General features: G+C 29.1%; 1 protein-coding gene and 1 pseudogene across 4 annotated transcripts in view; both read left to right on the forward strand.

Moving 5' to 3' along the window:
* Window positions 1-12,713, forward strand: part of LOC113556194 (LIM/homeobox protein Lhx3) — a 49,157-nt gene extending 36,444 nt beyond the window's left edge. Inside the window, exons 1-8 of one of the 4 annotated variants that reach the window (XR_003405458.1) lie at window positions 1,196-1,576; window positions 3,734-3,908; window positions 5,415-5,617; window positions 5,729-5,912; window positions 7,201-7,346; window positions 7,412-7,600; window positions 12,045-12,252; window positions 12,391-12,713. Coding sequence is in view for 1 of the 4 variants with exons in the window: in XM_026961003.1 (XP_026816804.1) it covers window positions 3,734-3,908; window positions 5,415-5,617; window positions 5,729-5,912; window positions 7,201-7,346; window positions 7,412-7,600; window positions 12,045-12,157 (1,010 nt within the window). In the remaining 3 variants the exon portion in view is untranslated. Of the gene's footprint in view, window positions 1-1,195; window positions 1,577-3,733; window positions 3,909-5,414; window positions 5,618-5,728; window positions 5,913-7,200; window positions 7,347-7,411; window positions 7,601-12,044 lie in introns of those variants that run through there. The other 3 variants (XR_003405456.1, XR_003405457.1, XM_026961003.1) reach the window with 3 other exon arrangements.
* An 810-nt stretch (window positions 12,714-13,523) lies between these two features.
* Window positions 13,524-15,076, forward strand: LOC113557776 (annotated as a pseudogene).
* The last annotated feature ends 5,600 nt before the right edge of the window (window positions 15,077-20,676 follow it).

The following is a 20,676-nucleotide window of genomic DNA, read 5'->3' on the forward strand; positions in this document are numbered from 1 at the left end:
CTATAATACGGGTAGGTATATATTTGACGGGAAGCCGTTTCAATGGAAAATAGTAATAACAACAAAAAAGCGGAATTTAATTTTGTGCTAGTGACTTTTCGGCTTGCTCGTGAATACGCACACACGTATACCTCCCCCGCCTACCCACATATCTGTATCCACGCGTACGTCATATAATACGGAATCGCAACAGTCACGGCTGTGGCGTTTAAACGTCAAATTATGGGGACCCGGCAACCCGGACTAAAACAGACGGCGGTGTGTTACGCATCACTATGTTATTACGGTGTCGGTTTTTAGGCACACCTCCACACACCCGCGGCTGTACCGCACAGGCGGTGGGACGGAATACGAAAGCTCCCTCGCCGAACACTGGCTTTTCACCGTACATACGTATATACATACACTACAATATATACAGCGTACGCGCGTATTATATAATACACGTTTCGCCCGCACACGCGCTTTATCCTTTACGGCGGCTTTATAGCAGAATAAGTCCGTTAACCGTGCTTGTACGTATACGTATATATATATATATACATATACACACTGCATTTTATACATATGTTATGTATACCTACCCGACTTTGGGTGGATATCATTTTTTTTTTCCCTCTCTCGTTCCCGCGGCACAGCTCGCGCGCGCGCGCGCGCATCCTTCCCGGCTCTATCGCGTTTCCTTTTTTTTTTTTTTTTCATTTTCCCCTTTTTTTCTTTTTCTTTTTTTTTACACTCCTTAAAATCGCCTTACAAGTCGCAACTCCGCGCTACTGCGGTGTACTGTAGGTATACGTACACCTGCCCCGCCTGTCCTCCATAGACTTTTCGCGGATTACCTGTCACTGCGACCAGGCCCGGCGGGAAAACTCGTCACGCCGAGACGGCGGAACCGGCGGTGGTAGTGTTAGTGGCGGTGTTGGCGGCGGCGGTGGTGGTGGTGGTGGTGGTTACGGGTCGTCGGGCTGTGGGGAACTTTGGGGCGGTGCCCGTCGCCCGCCGGCGTGTCGCTGGGTGTGGCCGACGGTCGCAAATGGGAGCGCTCGCCGCCTGGCCGGTCCCCGTCGCTGGCGCTTATCGATCCCCCGACCACCGCCGACCGATGTTCTCGTACAAAGACACACGCGCACCCTCTCTTTTGATCGCCGCCTCCCGACTACCGGCGGCCTTTCTCGTCGGGGTGGCGGCAGCGCTTCGTCAGTGTTCACGAATCCATTGTACGCGACGTTACTCGTCGTCGTCGTCGTCGTCGTCGTCCTTATTATTATTATTATAACTGTTGTTCGTCGTTCCGCCGAAATAAACTTTCGGTTTTCAATAGTCTTTGTTCTCTCTAATTTTTTTTTGTTAAAATTATTTCCACTGCCCCCGCCGGCACTATTATATACCGCCCAATCGCTCTGCAAACTTCACGCGATGTCCCGATGATCCGTAGTATGTTCGTCTTAACGGCCGAAAATGATAGATTCGTCTTTGCACGTGAGCAATGAAGAATCGGACACGGCTGATTGGCTGCCCAACTCGTTTTTAAGATTCTTTCAACAGGATTTGAATAATATACCGGTGAAACTCTTAGGTATGTAGTATTATACATAGGTAGTTATAGTCAGATATCTACTATAGATACTTATTTTGTATACTATTATCGTGTAACAATGGCTGGTAAGTTAATGGGGAGTATCAACTTTAGGACTAGTTCAGTTAAGTCAATGTAAAACGAATTAGTTATAATATAGTTAATAAATAACTAAATCTATTAACTTAAACGAGTTTAAAAAAAAGTAAGATATTTTTATTAATTACTTACTGCCCAGATGTATATAAATGTGTGCGCTTTTCAGTTTTAACTATGATAATTAACCACTTTTTTTTATAAATATTTATCTTATTTGATGCACACAGTATTTTTTAAGAAAGTTAATGTTTGTACCTACTAAATATAAAATATATCAAAAAATATTTATTAGTTTATTTTTTGTTTAAAATCATTATATATACCAACTTTACTCTATTTAATAAATAATTAGTGCCTTTATTTCTCCGTGTGTATAATTATTATACATGTATTTATATAAAAACATTGTATTACTAGATACGTACATTATTTACAGTGGTTATTTATATAAATATAATACATATATAATATTCGTTGAAGTTTTATTCAAAATGTAATGTAAATTCATATATTTTTGGTACTTCTGAATTGCTCTAAATACAGATTCCGAAGAACCTTTTATTATGTGTAAAAGTAAATTTGTTTTTATCGAAATTTATAGAAAAAAAGTTAAATATTATAAATATTTGGAAAACTTATTATGTATAGGAAATTGTATTTTAACTAATAGAGGTCATTCGTGTTTCTACGATTAGTATTTATTATATTGCAACAATGTATCGAAAATCGAATGAGAAGAAACCAATTGTTTTATTTTAATTTATTTTTAAGTTAACATTTTCTTGGGCTGGTAACCTTATTTCTTTATGAGAAATTTCAAAATGATCATCTCCAATAATAGGACTTATTTTCTTAGTTTGAGTCCGGATTTTGAAAAATTGGTGATTACCTGCGACCTACCTTAGATTAGTTAAATTGTAAAATTATAAAATTCCAAACAGTACATGAGAAAATGTGTGGTCATATTTTAGATTTAAAATATTTTCGACTATATAACTGATAAATCATCATTAACCCTAATAATACAATGTAGGTTTACTTATACATTAAATATAACTTGTCCTATGTTTCAGTTTTACTTAGAGAATATAATTAAAAGTTACAAAAATACGGAAAAACACAGTGGCTCGTCTAGTATATCCAGAGGATTATTGCCAGAAACCACAATAACCAATAATACTTTTACTTTCAATAATAATGGCATTTATTTTTATTAATATCAAAGTATATATAGACAGATATTACCATTACCGATATACGCACCAGAGGGCAAAGTAAAATGTCAATAATAATCAACCCTTTTTATACACCGACGATAGACGGTGTTATAATTTTGTGTCTTATATTCTCGTCGTACCACCACCCATACTTATTCACGCATTATTATATACATAAACTTAAAATTTAAACTAAAGAAAATATTCTTATTTCAGATACTTTCTTTTAAAATATTCTCAATTAAAATATTTTTTTGATCGATAGTTAAAGAATATATTTATTGTAACTGATATTTGAATAATCAATTTTCCAAGTTTTCGTTACATTTTTCGAAAAATATCTATACATTTTACAAGTTAAACATAAATAATAAATTGATAACCTAATCTTGGATGATTTAAACTTGATAAATTAACAATATATATTATTTATATTAGAATTATTATAAAATATAATATGCAATGTTTTTAGAAAAAAATTAAGTTATTATGCAGTATAAATAAATTCTAAAAAATCTTTAAAAAATGATTTTGAATGTTTTAATCTTCGTTTAGAACCGTACTTATTTGCATACAATAGTTTATCGTTGAATTACAATCCCACACTTCCATTACATTTACAATAACAAGCTAAAACACCTACTATATAACAGAACTACTTTCTTGGCATTTTGTATTCGTACATAGCATATTACGTACGAGGTTTAAAGTACCGATACATTAAATCTACTCTATATACTTCCCTATAACTCATAAGTTTATAACAAAATGTATAATATATAACTATTTATTTAATTATAAATGTAACGTTATTAATCTGTTTGTTCTAATTATTTTACAGCTAGTATACCAAAGTGTGGCGGTTGTCAAGAATTAATACTAGACAGATTTATATTAAAAGTATTGGAACGCACTTGGCACGCTCGTTGTTTAAAGTGTAACGAGTGTGGAGCCACATTAGCCGACAAGTGTTTTGCAAGAAACGGAATGCTGTTCTGTAAAGACGACTTCTTTAAGTGAGTACAGTTTACGTAAGAGGGAAAATTAATAGAATTAAATAATTTAAGTATTTAAAACAAGACAGATAATACAATAATGAAATGAAGAAGTATTTCTACAATAGAACTTTTTTATAATATCACACACATCGACCATCGACTATTGTGAATATTTTTTCACACATACTAAATGTACTGTGAATATTATCTCTTTCAGTTTGTCAAGGTTGTTTAGTTATTGAATTGAAAAATATAAAATCGTGCACTACATTTAAAAAACAAAAATATTAGGAATTAAACATATTTAATTGAATACATATTGGTTCACTAAAAATAACATAACTGTGTAAAAAAGGAACTTAGAAGTATATAAAATAATATAATAACTGTCTACGATATTGCTTTTTACAATCTGGTTTATTTTCATTACAACAAACCAATCCTGGGCAAATTAGTGATATTTTTTAACTAACTCAAGTTTACTGATAGGAAAACAAAAAATGTAAAAACCAATTCAAGTGTATCTTATAAATTATAATTTTATTATATTAATTATTTGACTATTTACGAGTACAAATAAACATAACTTGAATTTGATAGAAACTAATTCGTTACTTATTAAGTTATTCTTCTAATTTCTTCTAAGTTAACTTAATTTAATTAGAAAAATCAAATAATTATGGAATTTCATAAAGATGTTCTAAATGCTATCCATTATATTTATTGGAAAGTATATGGTTACAAGCTATTTTTTTTTATACGTTTTCAAGTTTGGCTTCATCAGTTTTGTGTCATATAAATACTTAAATAAGGAATCAATTGCGGCAATCCAAAATCACCAAGTCGTATAAAGGCTTCGAAAAATTTTTTGTGAATCAAAAAGTGCTTCTTTTAGTGAAAATTTAAATGAAATTGTTTATAGCTGTTTGAGTTTCTTATTTAAGAATAAATAATACACGTCTATACTGCGAATAAGTTGCAAAAGTATACTTTATTGTTTTTATTTTTGTTCTGAAATAATTTGATAATTCAAGGGGCATTAATTATCGAATTTTAATTTTATATTATAAAAATATCTTTGAATAAATAGCCATACAGCTTCAGAATTCTAGTGGATATTCAAATATTAAAATCATTGTATGTTTTAATGTATATATCTAAGGCTTAAATAATAGAAAAAAAAATATATTTTATGTCATCAAAATATACCAAAATTTGGTTAGAATTATTCAAATTCTGTAAGTACCAACCCGGGTAGCTAAGCATTTTAATTAATTAATAAAAATTATTCTGCACTAGGCAGTTGTTTTATTTTTCTGTCCAGATGTGAAAGAGCTTTTTAACGTTAGAAAAATCAATTTACAATCTACAATATAAAGTTTTCTCTAATCTTTAGAAGAAAATTACTTATCAATTATCTCCTAATATTAATAAAACCTTTCATTACTAATTTAATTTTTGGTTTTTTAAAGAATTATTTTAAAAAAATAAGCTGGTTAGAGACTAATTTTTGGTGTTTGCCAGAAGGTACGGGACAAAATGCGCCGGTTGCGATTTGGGAATCCCGCCCACACAAATAGTTCGGAGGGCTCAAGATCTCGTCTACCACTTACAATGTTTTGCATGTGTCATGTGTGGCCGTACATTGAATACCGGCGATGAATTTTATCTAATGGAAGATCGGAAATTAGTGTGTAAACCTGATTACGAAGCCGCAAAAACGAAAGGTGTGTTTCGAACTTTACTAGTTTCAAGCATTACGCTCCAAAATAGTTGGGAAATTTGTGGTTTTATTTTAGTATCGTTGATGAAAATTTAAAAGTAAATGATATTTTTAGAGGGCGGATGCCTGGATGGTGATCAACCAAATAAACGTCCAAGAACGACTATTACGGCAAAACAGTTGGAAACATTAAAAATGGCGTACAACAACAGTCCAAAACCAGCTAGACATGTTAGAGAGCAGCTAAGTCAAGACACTGGATTAGACATGAGGGTAGTCCAAGTTTGGTTTCAAAACAGGTAAAATAATGCAAAAATTATATTATTTCAGTTTAGCCAACGGTTCATTTTATTTAGCATACTTACATTTTTTATCTGACTGTTTCATGTTTTGTGAACAGTTTTTTCCTATATATTTCACTCCTATACATTTGAAAAATGTTAGAAAATTATGTGTTCAAAATCATATATTTTAAATTTTAATGACAAAATAATTTAAGAAAGATTATAAAATGAGGACAAGTATTGGATTTTAAGAAAATACTGTCAAATTTTAATTTTAATTCTAATACGCATTGCTTATTAGAACAACAAAAAGAAAATATTGATTCCTCTTCGATAGTTATTACTTATTACTTATTAGCTATAAATTATTTTTACTTAAAATGTTATACATTTATTATTTAAATATATCTAATTATTTCTTTTGATAATCTAATAAGTTAATTCATTTTTATAATTGTATAATTACCTATACATTGTAAACATCCTTTACTCCGAAGTCTAGCTGTGCCAACACTAGTTTGTTACAATTATTTTATTATGAACTCAATTTACAAAATGGTAACAAGCTACAAGTATACCTATTAACTAATTAACAGCTATAAACTTAAACAGTATTTAGTATAATTTAAACTTAAAATAAACTGTCCATTTTTTTTTTTTAAATTACCTCATACCTTTTAATAATGTAAAACATTTAATATATGCTATAATCCGTAAAACGAACATTTAAAAAAGTACGGATAATGGACATACCCACCTATTGGAAATGTAATATTTATTTAATACCTATGTTAGTAGGTGGTACTTACCTAGCTAATACTTTTATAACTCAGTAATTTAAATTATTTTTAGAATTAAATATAAATGATACATGTCGTCATGTTACGTGTATTTAAAATACTGAATTATATTGTAGATTAAAATAGACATTTATGGCGTATTGTACCTATTTGTTTATGTATGATACTCGTATAATAAGTATGTGCATTTATTGTGGTCTGCAATTTTTACCAAAAAAATATTTAAAAGTTACATTTTTTTTTATTAATAAGTTCCACGAGTTTAAATAGCTAATGACCAGATGCCCAAGGTTTTATTTCTTAGCAATTAGTGTAATTCCTTAATTTTTATAGTAATAATAGTGATAAAAACTGAATTAGTAAAAATAATTAATTATTTATTAGATAAATAAATGATTTCTGCCGCATAGGTTATGATAATATATTTAACCTATCTTGACGTATAGGTTTTTTTTTATTATTTCATATATTATATTTTGACAAATTGTATTACTACATTTTAGACGTGCAAAAGAAAAAAGGCTTAAAAAAGACGCTGGCAGATCACGTTGGAGCCAATATTTCAGAACAATGAAAGGTTCAATTTCGCCTCGAAACGACAAAGACGACCTTAAAGTTGATCTTGATTCGAACTTTAGTCATTCGCACGGTAAATTTATAGAATAAAACTAATTGCAAGTGACATTTTTTAAATATTTATATTACTTTGTTTAGATTTAGAAAGCAATGACAGTTATGGTACAAGCACGTTAACTATAGATCAAGAACACAGCTCTCCTTTACCCGGGAGTCATCACCATAAGTTTTTACCCGGCAACTCTTCACCATCGTCACATCAATACATGTCATCACCCACTCAACACGTCACAACATTTACAGCAGACAATGGTTACATCACAGTAGGCAAGTTAAAAAAAAGCTTATATTTACGCTGTATTAGTTATTAAAGAAATAAGGTGTACTTGCATGTTTATTTATTTCAATAGGCGCGGGTGAATAGAATATATTTAAACTTGCATGTGATAAAGGGTTTTTAATAAAAATGATGCTTAAATGAATAAATTACAAAACCAGAACAGTATTTTAAGGGAAGTGTCATTGTAAGTAATTAGAAAATAGATATAGTTTATATCCACAAACAAAAATAAATTATAAAAACTTGAAAAATTAGATAGGTAGGTAATTAAAAAACGGCAGTTCAATGCCTACTTTTTTTAAATGTATTACAGTAGGTCCTAAATAAGTCTTAAGATTTTTACTTATGAGTATTTTTCAGTTTTGTATGACGTTGGGCATAAAAACTTAAATAAGCATGATAAAAAAATAGATCTGTTTTATCATGAGAAGACCAAACACCAAAAATTCAATCCAAATAGTGACAGGTTTAACGACGCAGCCCGAGCTACTTTAACTCTCTTGTTTAAGAGGCCGCAACACCATGCGGGTGTTGTCTCCGTCTTACAAGTACGTAACATAGCAAATTTACGCTCAGCAGATCAGGTTTAGCTCTGTCAGTTTAAAAATTAGAGTGAATCGACCTATTATGAAACTCGATGGTAAGAAAATTATCTGTGTTTGTACGTTCGTTTTTTTTATAATTCAATTTTTTAGCAAGTTATGCGTATATAACATAGCGTAAATTTAAAATGTTCATAACTCACTTAAAAACTTAAAAACTTGATAATCGTAAAAAACCAACATACAAATACAGATAATATTCTTACCATCGAGTTTTATAATAGGCTGTGATTCACTCTAGTTTTCAAACTGACGTAGCTAAACCTGATCTGCTGAGCATAAATGCGCTATGTTACGTACTTGTAAGACAGAGACAACTTATGCGGATGTGACGCCCTCTTAAGTATTGTAGTTATTTATAATGTTTTTTTTTTTGAAAATATACGGAATATTTTGCACCATAAACTGTAATAGATTTCATATTATAAAGCATTAAAGGCTATTATTTTTAATAAGATAAATTGTGGCAATTTAATTAGTATCATACAATGAATATCTACCGTTCATTATCTGCCTGTTTTTGTAATACCGATTATTTAATCATATTTCATAATTAATCATAGATTAATACTTTAATCGCGGTATCGTATAGGAAAATGTATTAGAATTAGGGCGTTTTCTGTAGTAAACATACAAATGACGGACAAAATTAAAAATTATTATTATTTTAATTTAAAGTAGGTATTTAATGTTTGCATAGTAAATGCATTGTATTATTGAAATTCGATCGTGCACAAGACGAAAAATAATGAATTTTTTGGACGGAATAACATTTTATTATTTTGATTCAACCTAGTAATTATGTCGCTGTATCTTATTATTAATGTATATATTTTCCAAAAACTGTAAAAATCATGAATAATACTAATTAAATATTACCTATATAAAATACACTGGTTAAAATAACAACTACGGTTATCTAGTAGATAACACTATATATTTGTGGTCAGAATATAGAATACGTGATTTCAGTTTTGTTTGACTTAGTCCATGCAGAAAATAACGTATAATATCATAAATTAATCATAGGTATACGTAGATCAATATAAAATAATATGAAATATGAATGTTGATTGCAATTGCAAGCACTAAACAAAAAACAATGTATATGAAAATAAAATATCAAAGTTAGATGTAGTTAGAACCACCATATAGATCTCTTAGCAAAGAAGAAAACCTTTAAAAAAACAAACAACTTTATTTTTTCTCATACTGCAATGCGTATGCATTTTTGTGTCAACATGTTAATTTTATTATTACTCAATACATTAGGAAAAAATGTCAAAGATAAAATATTTTTTTGGTTTTTGAGAAGGTATATTACAATTTATACACACCAATATTTTTTATGAAATTTAAAAAAAAATAGGTATCGAAAAATAATCGAATGGTATTTAAAACCTACTATTTTAATTATAGTTTTATAGGTAATTCCATGTTCAATTTTAACGTAACAAAAGTAACATGTTACTGTTAAAACGTCATATTTTATTTGTAACGTACGTTACATAATTTCGTAAAATTTTTTATAAAAAATGAAAAGTTAATGAAAATTATTTTTGATGAATAATTCATAAAATATAACGCGGTACTGTTTTAAATATCAAGAATCAAAAAATTGAAATTAAAACTAATCAAAAAATAAATAAAAATAATATTAATAATAATCCTATATACACATCTATTTTCTATGAGTTAATATATATTTTTTAAATTCGTCATAATAAATTTAGTTTTTAATGTCTTGTACAACATATTTATATGCAGTGTATTATAGCTGTTCTCAAAATGCACTTAATAATATCAAATTAATTAATAATAAATATTGTATCGTTGACTCACTCTCATATTATAAGAGTATCCTCAGGCGTCGGGCTTCTGCGTTCGCCGGCGGTAATGGGTGTGGCTAATATACTGGCGCCGAATGTTACGCTTATTTTTTCTACAATGAACTATGCAACATACATTTTGACGTGGTTAGTATTACTGACTTACCTATGCTGTTCGACTTCTGCAAGTATTAGTTACCCTCCAGACATTTTTCCTTTACACGTAATAGTATTTTAAATTAAATCTTATTAATAATATAATTATTGCTTCGTTATATTATTGAAATGTTATTCATTGCTTTGTTACTGATAGAGTGGAAAGTATATCATTCACCATCATCAATATCTTTTTTGGAATAATCTAAAAATATAAACCTATAGTTATTGTTCACATACGAACTGAATCCCAATGACATTTTTTAGAACGAATTGTGTCCTGGGTTATTTTAAGATACATACTAATTGAGTCCCGTGAAATTTAAAATATAAGAATAAATGTATCTATGTTTAAATATTGAGTCCAGCCGAACTTAAAAAAAGCATCTTCCTTTACATCCATACAAATATTTTAGGACTGTCTGTATTAAAAAGTTCTACAGATGATTAAAAATGTTAATATTTAAAAATTTGATTAATTTGTGTAGGTAATATTATACTAAACATAATTCAGTCGTTTAAAATATTTAAATATAATATAATAATTATACTAGATATAATATTTGGATAATTTAATTTTGATTTGTATGTATATAAATAAAAATAGATGAGTTAGTTGAAATTTATTTTAATTTATTAGTAAAAAAAGTATGAAATAAGCTTTGAGTATATCCAAAACATGTATTTTATTAGAATACAACACTAAAATTTTCTCCGATTTATTTTTTTTTTTTTTTTACTTTTTGTACCATTTCTTGTTTTAATAATATAAGTACTTCACATTTTGATAAATATACGTTTAACAAAATGTTTATAATTGTATATATGCCTGAATGAGTTAGAACACCACATAGCATTGAATTTTGAGTGGAAAGATTCATAATTATAAGTTAGTGGTCCACTCCAACGAGGACATTTCAAGAGAGTATCTTGAGTTTTCGGATATGTAATTTTCTAAAATATCAAGTAATCACTAAAGCATTTTACTTCAAATCTAGAGATTTTATTACTGATTTTTCAACTAATTTAATTAAATATACGATTTACAGTTGTTTTTGCAGCAACTTGGTTGTTGGATGTTCGATAATTGCTTATGAAAACAAAATTTGTATCCATCGATAAAAAAAAAAAACAATTTTATTTCATTTACTTCGTAAACTTTAATGACTTATTTAATATCGGTAATTATTATTATTGACAGTACAAATAACACCTATAATTCACGGTCTATATTTTTTTAATATTATTTTTACGATTTACATCTAATAAAAATAATATAAACAATATCACTTAATCAACTTTGTATTCGGATGCGGTATACACTGCTATTATTTTGGGTATAGTGAATTGCATCATTGAAACATATTATACATTCTATAAAAAGTATAAAAGAAAATTATACATTATTTTTAAATGTATTTTTTTTATAAATATAAATATAAAGTTAATTATATGCGAGTGACGTCTGATAATATTATTAAATTTGATATTTATATTATGCTATGAATAAAGCAACTCATAACTATGAAAGTGGTATAAAATTAGTAAATGTTTTACTCGTTCATTTGGTATAAGCTTATCAGCTACCTAAGTATAATTAGTACAAATGTGTATAATATTCATACATTTATGTATTTGTAATTGACAAATATTGGGAATAAATTAGGGAAAAATCATCCTATGTACGGTTAAACATGTGTATTGATGTTATTTTTAGATGGCACAACATTTCCTAGATGAGAGTTTCTGGAACTGTATACTATTGTTAAATAATAATACTTTTCATTTTATAATTATTAACGACAGATGAAAATAAAATAAAATATCATGTTATTTTATATTAGGTCCTACACATTCTGCGCCTTCAGAACTAAGCGACAACAGTAGCACACATGGTTTTGCAGATTTCCCACCAAGTCCAGATTCATGGCTGGGAGAAACACCGCACAGATATTGAAAATATATTATCATTAATTAAAATAATGTATTACGAAGTACAAATCAAAAATGTTCTTTTAACCTACCAAGGGATATAACAAACATACTGACTGGGTGAGAACATTATAATTTTTATATTTGTTATTAACTATTTGTGATGTTTCTATTCATTTACCTATTACATAATAGTTTCATTTTATTGATGTATTTTAACTTTGATACCTATACCTATTTTTAATTATTTTGTTTCAGGAGAACCAAGTTTTTAAAATGTTTAATAATTATTTTATTTCCTGTGTTTGTGTGACATGTGTATCATTAATAGTTCGCGCAACAGTTTTTATGGTATTTCATTAGGTTTACGCCAAGAATCGTGTTTAGATGTAGATATTTTTTCTTTTTGATCTCGAATTTATATTCATTTAAATGTTATCTTTAAATAAATCAAAATAATTGTATACAGGCTATGGAATTTTGTTGTTTCAACTTAAAAATACATTGTCATATATAAAATTATACATGTGTACATATAATAAGGCTACATTGTATCATTGTATATTAAGTATTACCCTTTGGAAGACTAAGTTATGTAATTAATATTATTATATCTTAAAATATTCATTGTGTATGAAATGTAAAATAAGCTTTAATAAATATATCGTTAATAAAGAATTGTTTGAAAGTATCTTAGTATCTATAATGTATATGTATATATTAAACATCAGTTTAAATACATTATAATGATTATAATGTATAGTTAATTAAAAATTTAAATTGAATTTTTAGTTTATTTAGGAAGATCGAAGTAATGGCAGCCGCCTAAGCGGGAGTTCATGTATCTCCGGTAATAAAAATCTAAATATTTTACTATTGTTTAGAATAGAACTATAAAGTTAGGACTCTATGTAAATATGTTTCAAATGTTTAAAGTCAAGTTTTTCATTTCACCATACTCTTCACAAATTATACATACTTCACTACCATCATTTATGTTGTCATCACTATCAGTCATATATCTCCGTAATATCGACACTTTCATCATCACTTTATTGATCAAAGTCTTTTTGAAGAGAATTTTTTTTTTAGCTATAAGTCATAAGCATTTTTAGAATGTTAAAGTGTTGAATTAAAGTTGTAAGGTTTTCAATTATATTTTCAACGTTGGTAATTGGATCATCACAATTCAATGTGTTCGCAGCAAAAAAATCTTAATCAGTAAAAATATTCGGATTCAATAGAATAATGCCCGTTGAGGCAAACTCCGAAATACCTTATTGTATTTTAGCTTCACAAGAATAAGCCCTATCAAATAACTCTGCTAAGTCATGGAGTTTTATTTTTACTAAACAAATTTTATTTAATACATAAGACACACTCTACTTTGAATGCAACTTTTAGTGGTGGACCAAAAAAAAGTAATCAAAAAGTTCTTGATTGTAACTAATACCTCCAAGCTGATAGGTTATGCTATTTCAGGTATGTTTTCTAGTACAACCAAGACCTGAGGTGCAACGTTACTTCTCGATGTAGAGTTGATATCGTCATCTAAAAGTAATAAATAGTTATAATAGTAAAATTATTATTAGTTTATGGATTAAAAATTAACTAAAATAATATATTTTTTAACTTAATTAAAATTACATATATTAATCATTATTATAGATAATATTTAGGTTTACATACCATTCTATTATATAAAGTAGTATCTAGTATTTATAATCAATAGTAACATGTATTAATATACAAAAAATGACACGATTTTTATTATTCAGGAATATCATTTATGGCTGTATCTACAGAAACAGGTGAAATTATGGGTGCATCGTTGAATAACACAATGTGTAGGGGTAACGAAACTAATGAAATCTGTGAAGAGAACAATGATAAAAGTTCAAAATTTAATGATATCATGGTTAATTTAGACAAAGCTGAGCGAGATACTGATGTATTTGGGAAATATCCAAATATTGATCGTATAATGGAATTGAAGATTATTACAGTAAATTATGAGGCATATAGAGGACAAGGGGTTTGCTAAGCCCTCGTCAATAAAGTCTTAGTATATTAAACATAATTTGTTTATAATCATAACATTAATTGCTAGACAGATACTACTTGATACTAAAAAAAACCAAAGATACTTAAAATTGTTGACTGGCTATTCATTTTTCATCTATAAATACTCTTCCTGTAATCAATATTTTATTTGCGTTAATGGAAATTAAAAACACAAGTAGGTAAGCCTGGCGGTTATTTGAAATATTTAAGTTTGATTATGTTTAGGCGATAACTTGTCGTCATCTTAAATAGTTAACAATTAATATTTATTAGTAGATAGATACTATAGGTACTTTGTACTTAATAGTTCTAGTAAATATGAGTCAAGTACTCCCAGACAAATAGTTCTAATAGTGTCAGTTTCCAATACCTTGTTAGTAGGGTTATATAATATTTTAAAATCCCTCAAATCGTGATTCAAAGACGTTTTTCACTCATACATTTAGGTATTGTAAATTTCAATTAGTTATTTAAATTAGTTATGAATGAAAATAGCCCCTCCCCTCTAAAAAAGTATTTTTATTTGACCACAATTAACTAAAATTCCAAAACCCAACTAAAAAATAAAAATCATTTTTTTTTTTTTAAAAAAAATACTATTTTTCATAAATTATACATGATTATATATTATACTATTTGTAATACTTAATTAACATTAATAATATTCTAATTTCTAGAGATTTGTCATTGGAGTTAGGATATCAAATAATTAATACAGATTGCATCAGTAATTTTACTGCAATGGCTGTTGAAAGATTTGGATTTTAATGTATATATTCGTTATCTTATTCAGATTAGGCACGTGAACAAGAAAGGCAAGGTGGTGTTCAAGACACAGTCTCCTCATAAATACTTTAAAGTCCGTGTATTACTTCTCTAAAATGTTTTATATTTATTTAAATACCTTATTATACACCGATTAAACCGGAAAAATAGTGTATTCATAACAATACATAGATTAAACGTTAAAATAATTTTATTGTAGGTACTATAAAAGTAAAAATTTTAGCAATATAGCCCCATATAGGTAGAACTTCGCTATCGAGCTGTCATAGTAAGATTATAACTTATTATAATAAATAGTAATAGTGATAGTAATCACTAACCAATACTCTTTAATGTATACTTATATACTTATAATATAATATTATAAAGTTTGTAAGTTTGTGCAAACGGCGAATATTTATACATACTCGCCCAATATATACTATCAACAAGAAATAAAATAAATCATAAACACTCAGTACTAAGGACCACGCAAGATAATTTCGTCACAACTCACAAGTAAAAATGTTTGACGCCCAACGAAACAGGAGCGGGTCGGCTAGCTGTCCCTGCGTAATTCGTTAACAGTACAAAATAGATTTGTGTTAAATTCGATTGCCTAATGCTATCATAAAAAACATTTAACTTTTAACAGATGAGGGTAAATAATATTTTTGATTTTTTAATATGGTGTATATGTATATTTATATTAAAAAAAAAAATATTTTTTTATCGGTTGGCTGGTGTTGGACTAAATATTTTTTTGTGTATAAAATATTAAATGGTGATATGTATTCTCTTGAATTATTACAACAAATTGGCTTTAAGGTTCCTTCATTCAACTCCAGTTAGCTAGGTTTCATACATATTTTGTTATAACATATTTAATTCAAAAAATAATATATTTTACATGGGGTGTTATATATATAAATATATAAATATATATTTATTTGATTGTTTAATAAATAACTATTATTATTAAAAAGTTGCTATCAATGTTTTTCATTTAAACATTCAAATTAATCAAACATTTTAATTTCGTCAACGACCGTTGCGTAAGGAGCCGATATCAATAATTTAATTTATTTAAATAAAAATATAAGAAATCTTGACCAATTAATAATAAACCTTAATATTTCTTTTTTTTTTAATCCGGCTACAAAATTGCGTAACTACAGACAATAAACATCGTCGATCGGTAAAATAATATTATAAACAAAATACAATTTTTAATTATTGTTTAGTCAATTTCTGAACTTCAATCGGAAATGTTCACACTTTCATTTTTTATTAAAGTTTTTTAATTTTAAACATTTAATGTTTTAATGTTTTTTCTTTTGTTGGTTTTTATAATAAATCTCATCATTCTCTATTATTATTAAATATATTCAATACATCTTGAATATGATTTTTGACATAAATCAATAGACTTTTCTTGCGTAATTCATTTTTAAGCTAATAAACTGGCCGTAATGACTCACGCAAATAAATACATTTTTGAAGAAGAAAAAAACAGATTTCATAGGTAATTCAGTAGAAATCGACACTTGGCTGTCGTGTTGGCCGCTGGACGACAAAAGAGTCAGCTGACTGCTCCGCGACGAATCACTGTTGTCCTCGCACTCTCCCTGGATTTATCGCCCGGCCGTCCCGTCGACCACGTCTGCGTCCGGATGCCGCCGTTGGATTCGGCACCGTTGTCGTCGTCGGGGCGGATTTGTTGCCCGCGTCGTTACCGCTAGCCACCGCGTCGCCGCAATCCGTCGTACCGCGCGACCTGAGCATCCGAGCGGCGAGCACCCGCGCCACTGCCAGAGGGTTGGTCGCGTCACGACGACCGCGAACCCGTTTGCGCTGCAAGTGATCAGTAGAACGTGCGCAGGTAACTCGCCGCCGGACACCGTCCGTGCACTTTCTCGTATCTCCCTTCACACCCGTATTTCGTCACTGCCGTCCTGTCCGACGTCCCGGCCAAGGGGGCCGAGCTCCGCGGACGCTACTCCGGACGGATACACCCAGCGATGAGCTTGAAATTCTTCCGCGCTGCTGACAAACGTCGGCGACAACCGACACTCTGGTGGCGTCGTCCGACGATTCGTCTTCCACTCCTGCATTCAGCCGTTCCGGTTGCGAGGTCAGACGCGACGTCTCCGCCATCGCCACCCGAACACACGCACACCGACTGTACGTACTAGTTGTTCTAAGACATAGACGATCACTTTTTTTTTTTTATATCTTCTACTTTTTCTCCTTGACGTCGTCGATTATGGTGATAAGTAGTTCGCCTATGAACGAGTCCAGATCGAGGGCGGTATCGTCTGATAAATCTATTGCTGTGCGTTATTAATGGAGGAAGTCGTTTTTTCGTTGATGGAGAATTACATGACATACATTCGTATCGAAGTTTTGTACGGCAATCAACTTGTATATAATATCTTCGGACACCGTGACAGAATATCACCCGGCCCGGACGGCGAGTTTATTACAAGCCAGCCGCAAACGTCAATTCTAATCGGCCGACATCATAGGATTTCGAGGGCCGATTATTTTTCCAAACACTATTATTATTTATTTATATATTATATGGTAAATATAAGTAGTAATATCATAATGATTTAACGAGGATTTCGATTATGTTGATTTCTATTATTCTCATTTTAAACTATTAAGTGGTCTTTTTTATTTTATTTTTTAATATAATATTAAACTTCATTTAATTTAACTTTATATGGACACATTTTCCCAATAAAAAATATAATAAATATATATATATATATATATAATGATAATATATAATATTATTAAATGATGTTAAAATTGAATTAATACTTATTATAATGTACGATAAAATTGTTGTATTTAATTTTTATATTAATTTAATTAGGTATTTTAAGTACAGATTTAAATGTTATTATTTATTTTTTAATTTACTTGTAAGTATAGTTACTTACCTATAATATTAAAATATTTTGGAAAAGTTTTATGATATTATATGACAATCAATAATAATATGATTTAAAAAATCTGATTAAATTATGTTGTAGGTAGATCAGCTTTAATTAATCATGGTAATCTAAAGAAAAATTCAGGAATCTACTTAAAAACATAAAATGTTGACCGTTGTTCAACTAATGGAAGAATTTACTAATTATGTACATCTGAATACATTAAATTATTATTAAATATTTAAATAATATAATAGGTATTGTTTACTTTTAAAATGAAATATATTTTTCCTTATTTCTATAATGGACTATATCGATGGCAGTATATATAGTGTTTTTACGAATATAGTAATTCAGAGGCGATTGATCAATTATTATAGACGCTACAAGAACTTTTCAGTGGTTATCAATATGACCACAATAAGTAGTTTCATTATTAACTAGAAGTTTAACCATATTTTCTAGTTCATAAGATCATCATCTTTAACATTAACAGTTATGTAAGGGGTGGTATAGGTGTCACTGTTGGTTGTTTACACTTTTTTTTTAAAAAAAAAATCGAGTACGGGCGGCACTGATGAAACATGATTGTGTACTGTCATTTGATGCTCACGATTGCGTACGATTTTTATCTGCAACTTTGAAGCATTGTTGCCATTAGATTTGAACTAATAGAACGTACAATTTAAAATTAAGGCGAATGTTTTCATCGAATTCATAACGCTAAATTTCATAGCTCCCATCTTTTGGAAACATGTACAAAAATACAATCAGTATTTAAAGGTCTGTTTAAAAAAATGAAAAATGCTCATTTAATAGGTATAAAAGAAACCATTAGAAAATACGAGTATAATAAATAAAAAGTTCATAAAAATATTATGACATTTATCAAAAATTAGTTATTTAAGTTCAAGGTATAAAATTTTAAATTAAGTACACTTTTACAATTCATTATTTTAACCTTTTATTATTTTTAAATAATTTGACTTAATTCATTTTTTTTAAATTTAATTTTCACTGATCATAAATAAAAATTTAAGTGTGGCAACGTTGCACAGCAAATCATACACAATCGTTTGACTTTTGGGGTAAATATCAAAGTTGATTGTTTAACGTACGCTATCGTGTTCCCAAAAACGACGAGACAACCGAAGGACCACTCTGGTTGTCTTAGAACGATGATACCCCTTAAATTTGATAGGTAAGCAACTAATGATGCACGCTTGATTTTTCGGTGAGTTGGCAATTAGTTATGTACGACGATGACACGGAGGAATGGTACTAAATTTTTATATATATATATATATAACGAAAAATAAGATGATATAAGTTACATAATAGGGGCGAAGGGCCCTGTGATCGATCCGGTCTGGTGCAATGACCACAGGGTACAATTATAAAGATGGAGCGGTACTTAAGTTAGCTTAGGTCTAAGGCAGATGAACGGCGACTGATGTCTGGCTCAACTAGAAGACCGGGAAGACCTCAAACACAGCCCACAATGGGAGCTGATGGACTTTCGCAGAAAGCAACAATTGTTGAATATGTTAAACCCTAGCTTTATTATGTTCTTATGAATACTATACCTATGAATACCTACGAACACTTACAATTAATATACCTACTTTATGTATAACGAAGTACTAAACTAACATTATATATTTATTTTAATTTGGACCATTACTACTTAACTATTAAAAGATATTTTTTAGTTTTTAATTTTTTTTTCCTACGTTATATGTCCTGGCACACATAATCATACCACACCGGCAGATTCGACATTTTAAACTCGAACACCTTGTTATGGAAGAATAATTAATCAAACCATAAAGTTGAATAAAATTTAACATTTAAGTTAATTTGTTACATGGGGGCCGGGTGGGCCGTGGCACACCCTGCGAGCCGTACCGAAATTTTTATACATAGTAATACATGTTCTAAACATAACGATTTTTGATTTTTCAAAAATCATAAAATATTAAATAGATAGGTGAAAAATAACTGATACACAATGATAATACATAATAATAAATTAAATGTCTTTATAAATAAAATTGATAACATATTATGTCATATTACCATTACAGATTGCGAAATTGTATTAAACTGTAAACTGTGTTGGCAATTACAAAATTTCTTATTTAATTAAAAAAAAATACGTATCTGTTTTTAATCATATGAATGATTTATGCCTTAAATAGTGGATAATTATGAGTAGGTAAATTAAAGCATGTAACATTATAATTGTTTCTTCCATCAGAGTTCAGGTTTCTTAATATTTATTGACTTAGCCTACCCTGCCACAAATGTCTGCGCATGCCTATGCATGGTAATAAACTATTTATTGTACTTATGTAAATAAAATAAATTTAATATTAAATATACATTTGTAATTTAGGTTTTAGCATTACCTCATTTACCAGCTACTAGAGAAAATGAAAGTTGCTCAAATTTTTGTATACAGGATGGTTTTAGGGCAATTTTAGAATATGCAAATCATAATATTCAAATTTACAAACGCATGGAAACATTTTTAATCGGGTATATTTATTGAACACATAAGTTTGACATGCAGCTTATCATACCAATATGAAATAAAAAAAAATTAAAACTTGACATAATTAACAGATATGTAGGTACAAAACTTTTAGTTAATTCAAGTGGGACTAGAATTAATTACTGTCTATGCAAGCAAAATAAGAACGAATAATTATTTAGAGTCATTCTATAATCAATTGCTCAGGTTTTTTGGGACGCATCCCAACATTTG

The sequence above is a fragment of the Rhopalosiphum maidis genome, chromosome 3 (genome assembly GCF_003676215.2).
Source record: "Rhopalosiphum maidis isolate BTI-1 chromosome 3, ASM367621v3, whole genome shotgun sequence".
Classification (NCBI taxonomy): domain Eukaryota; kingdom Metazoa; phylum Arthropoda; class Insecta; order Hemiptera; family Aphididae; genus Rhopalosiphum; species Rhopalosiphum maidis.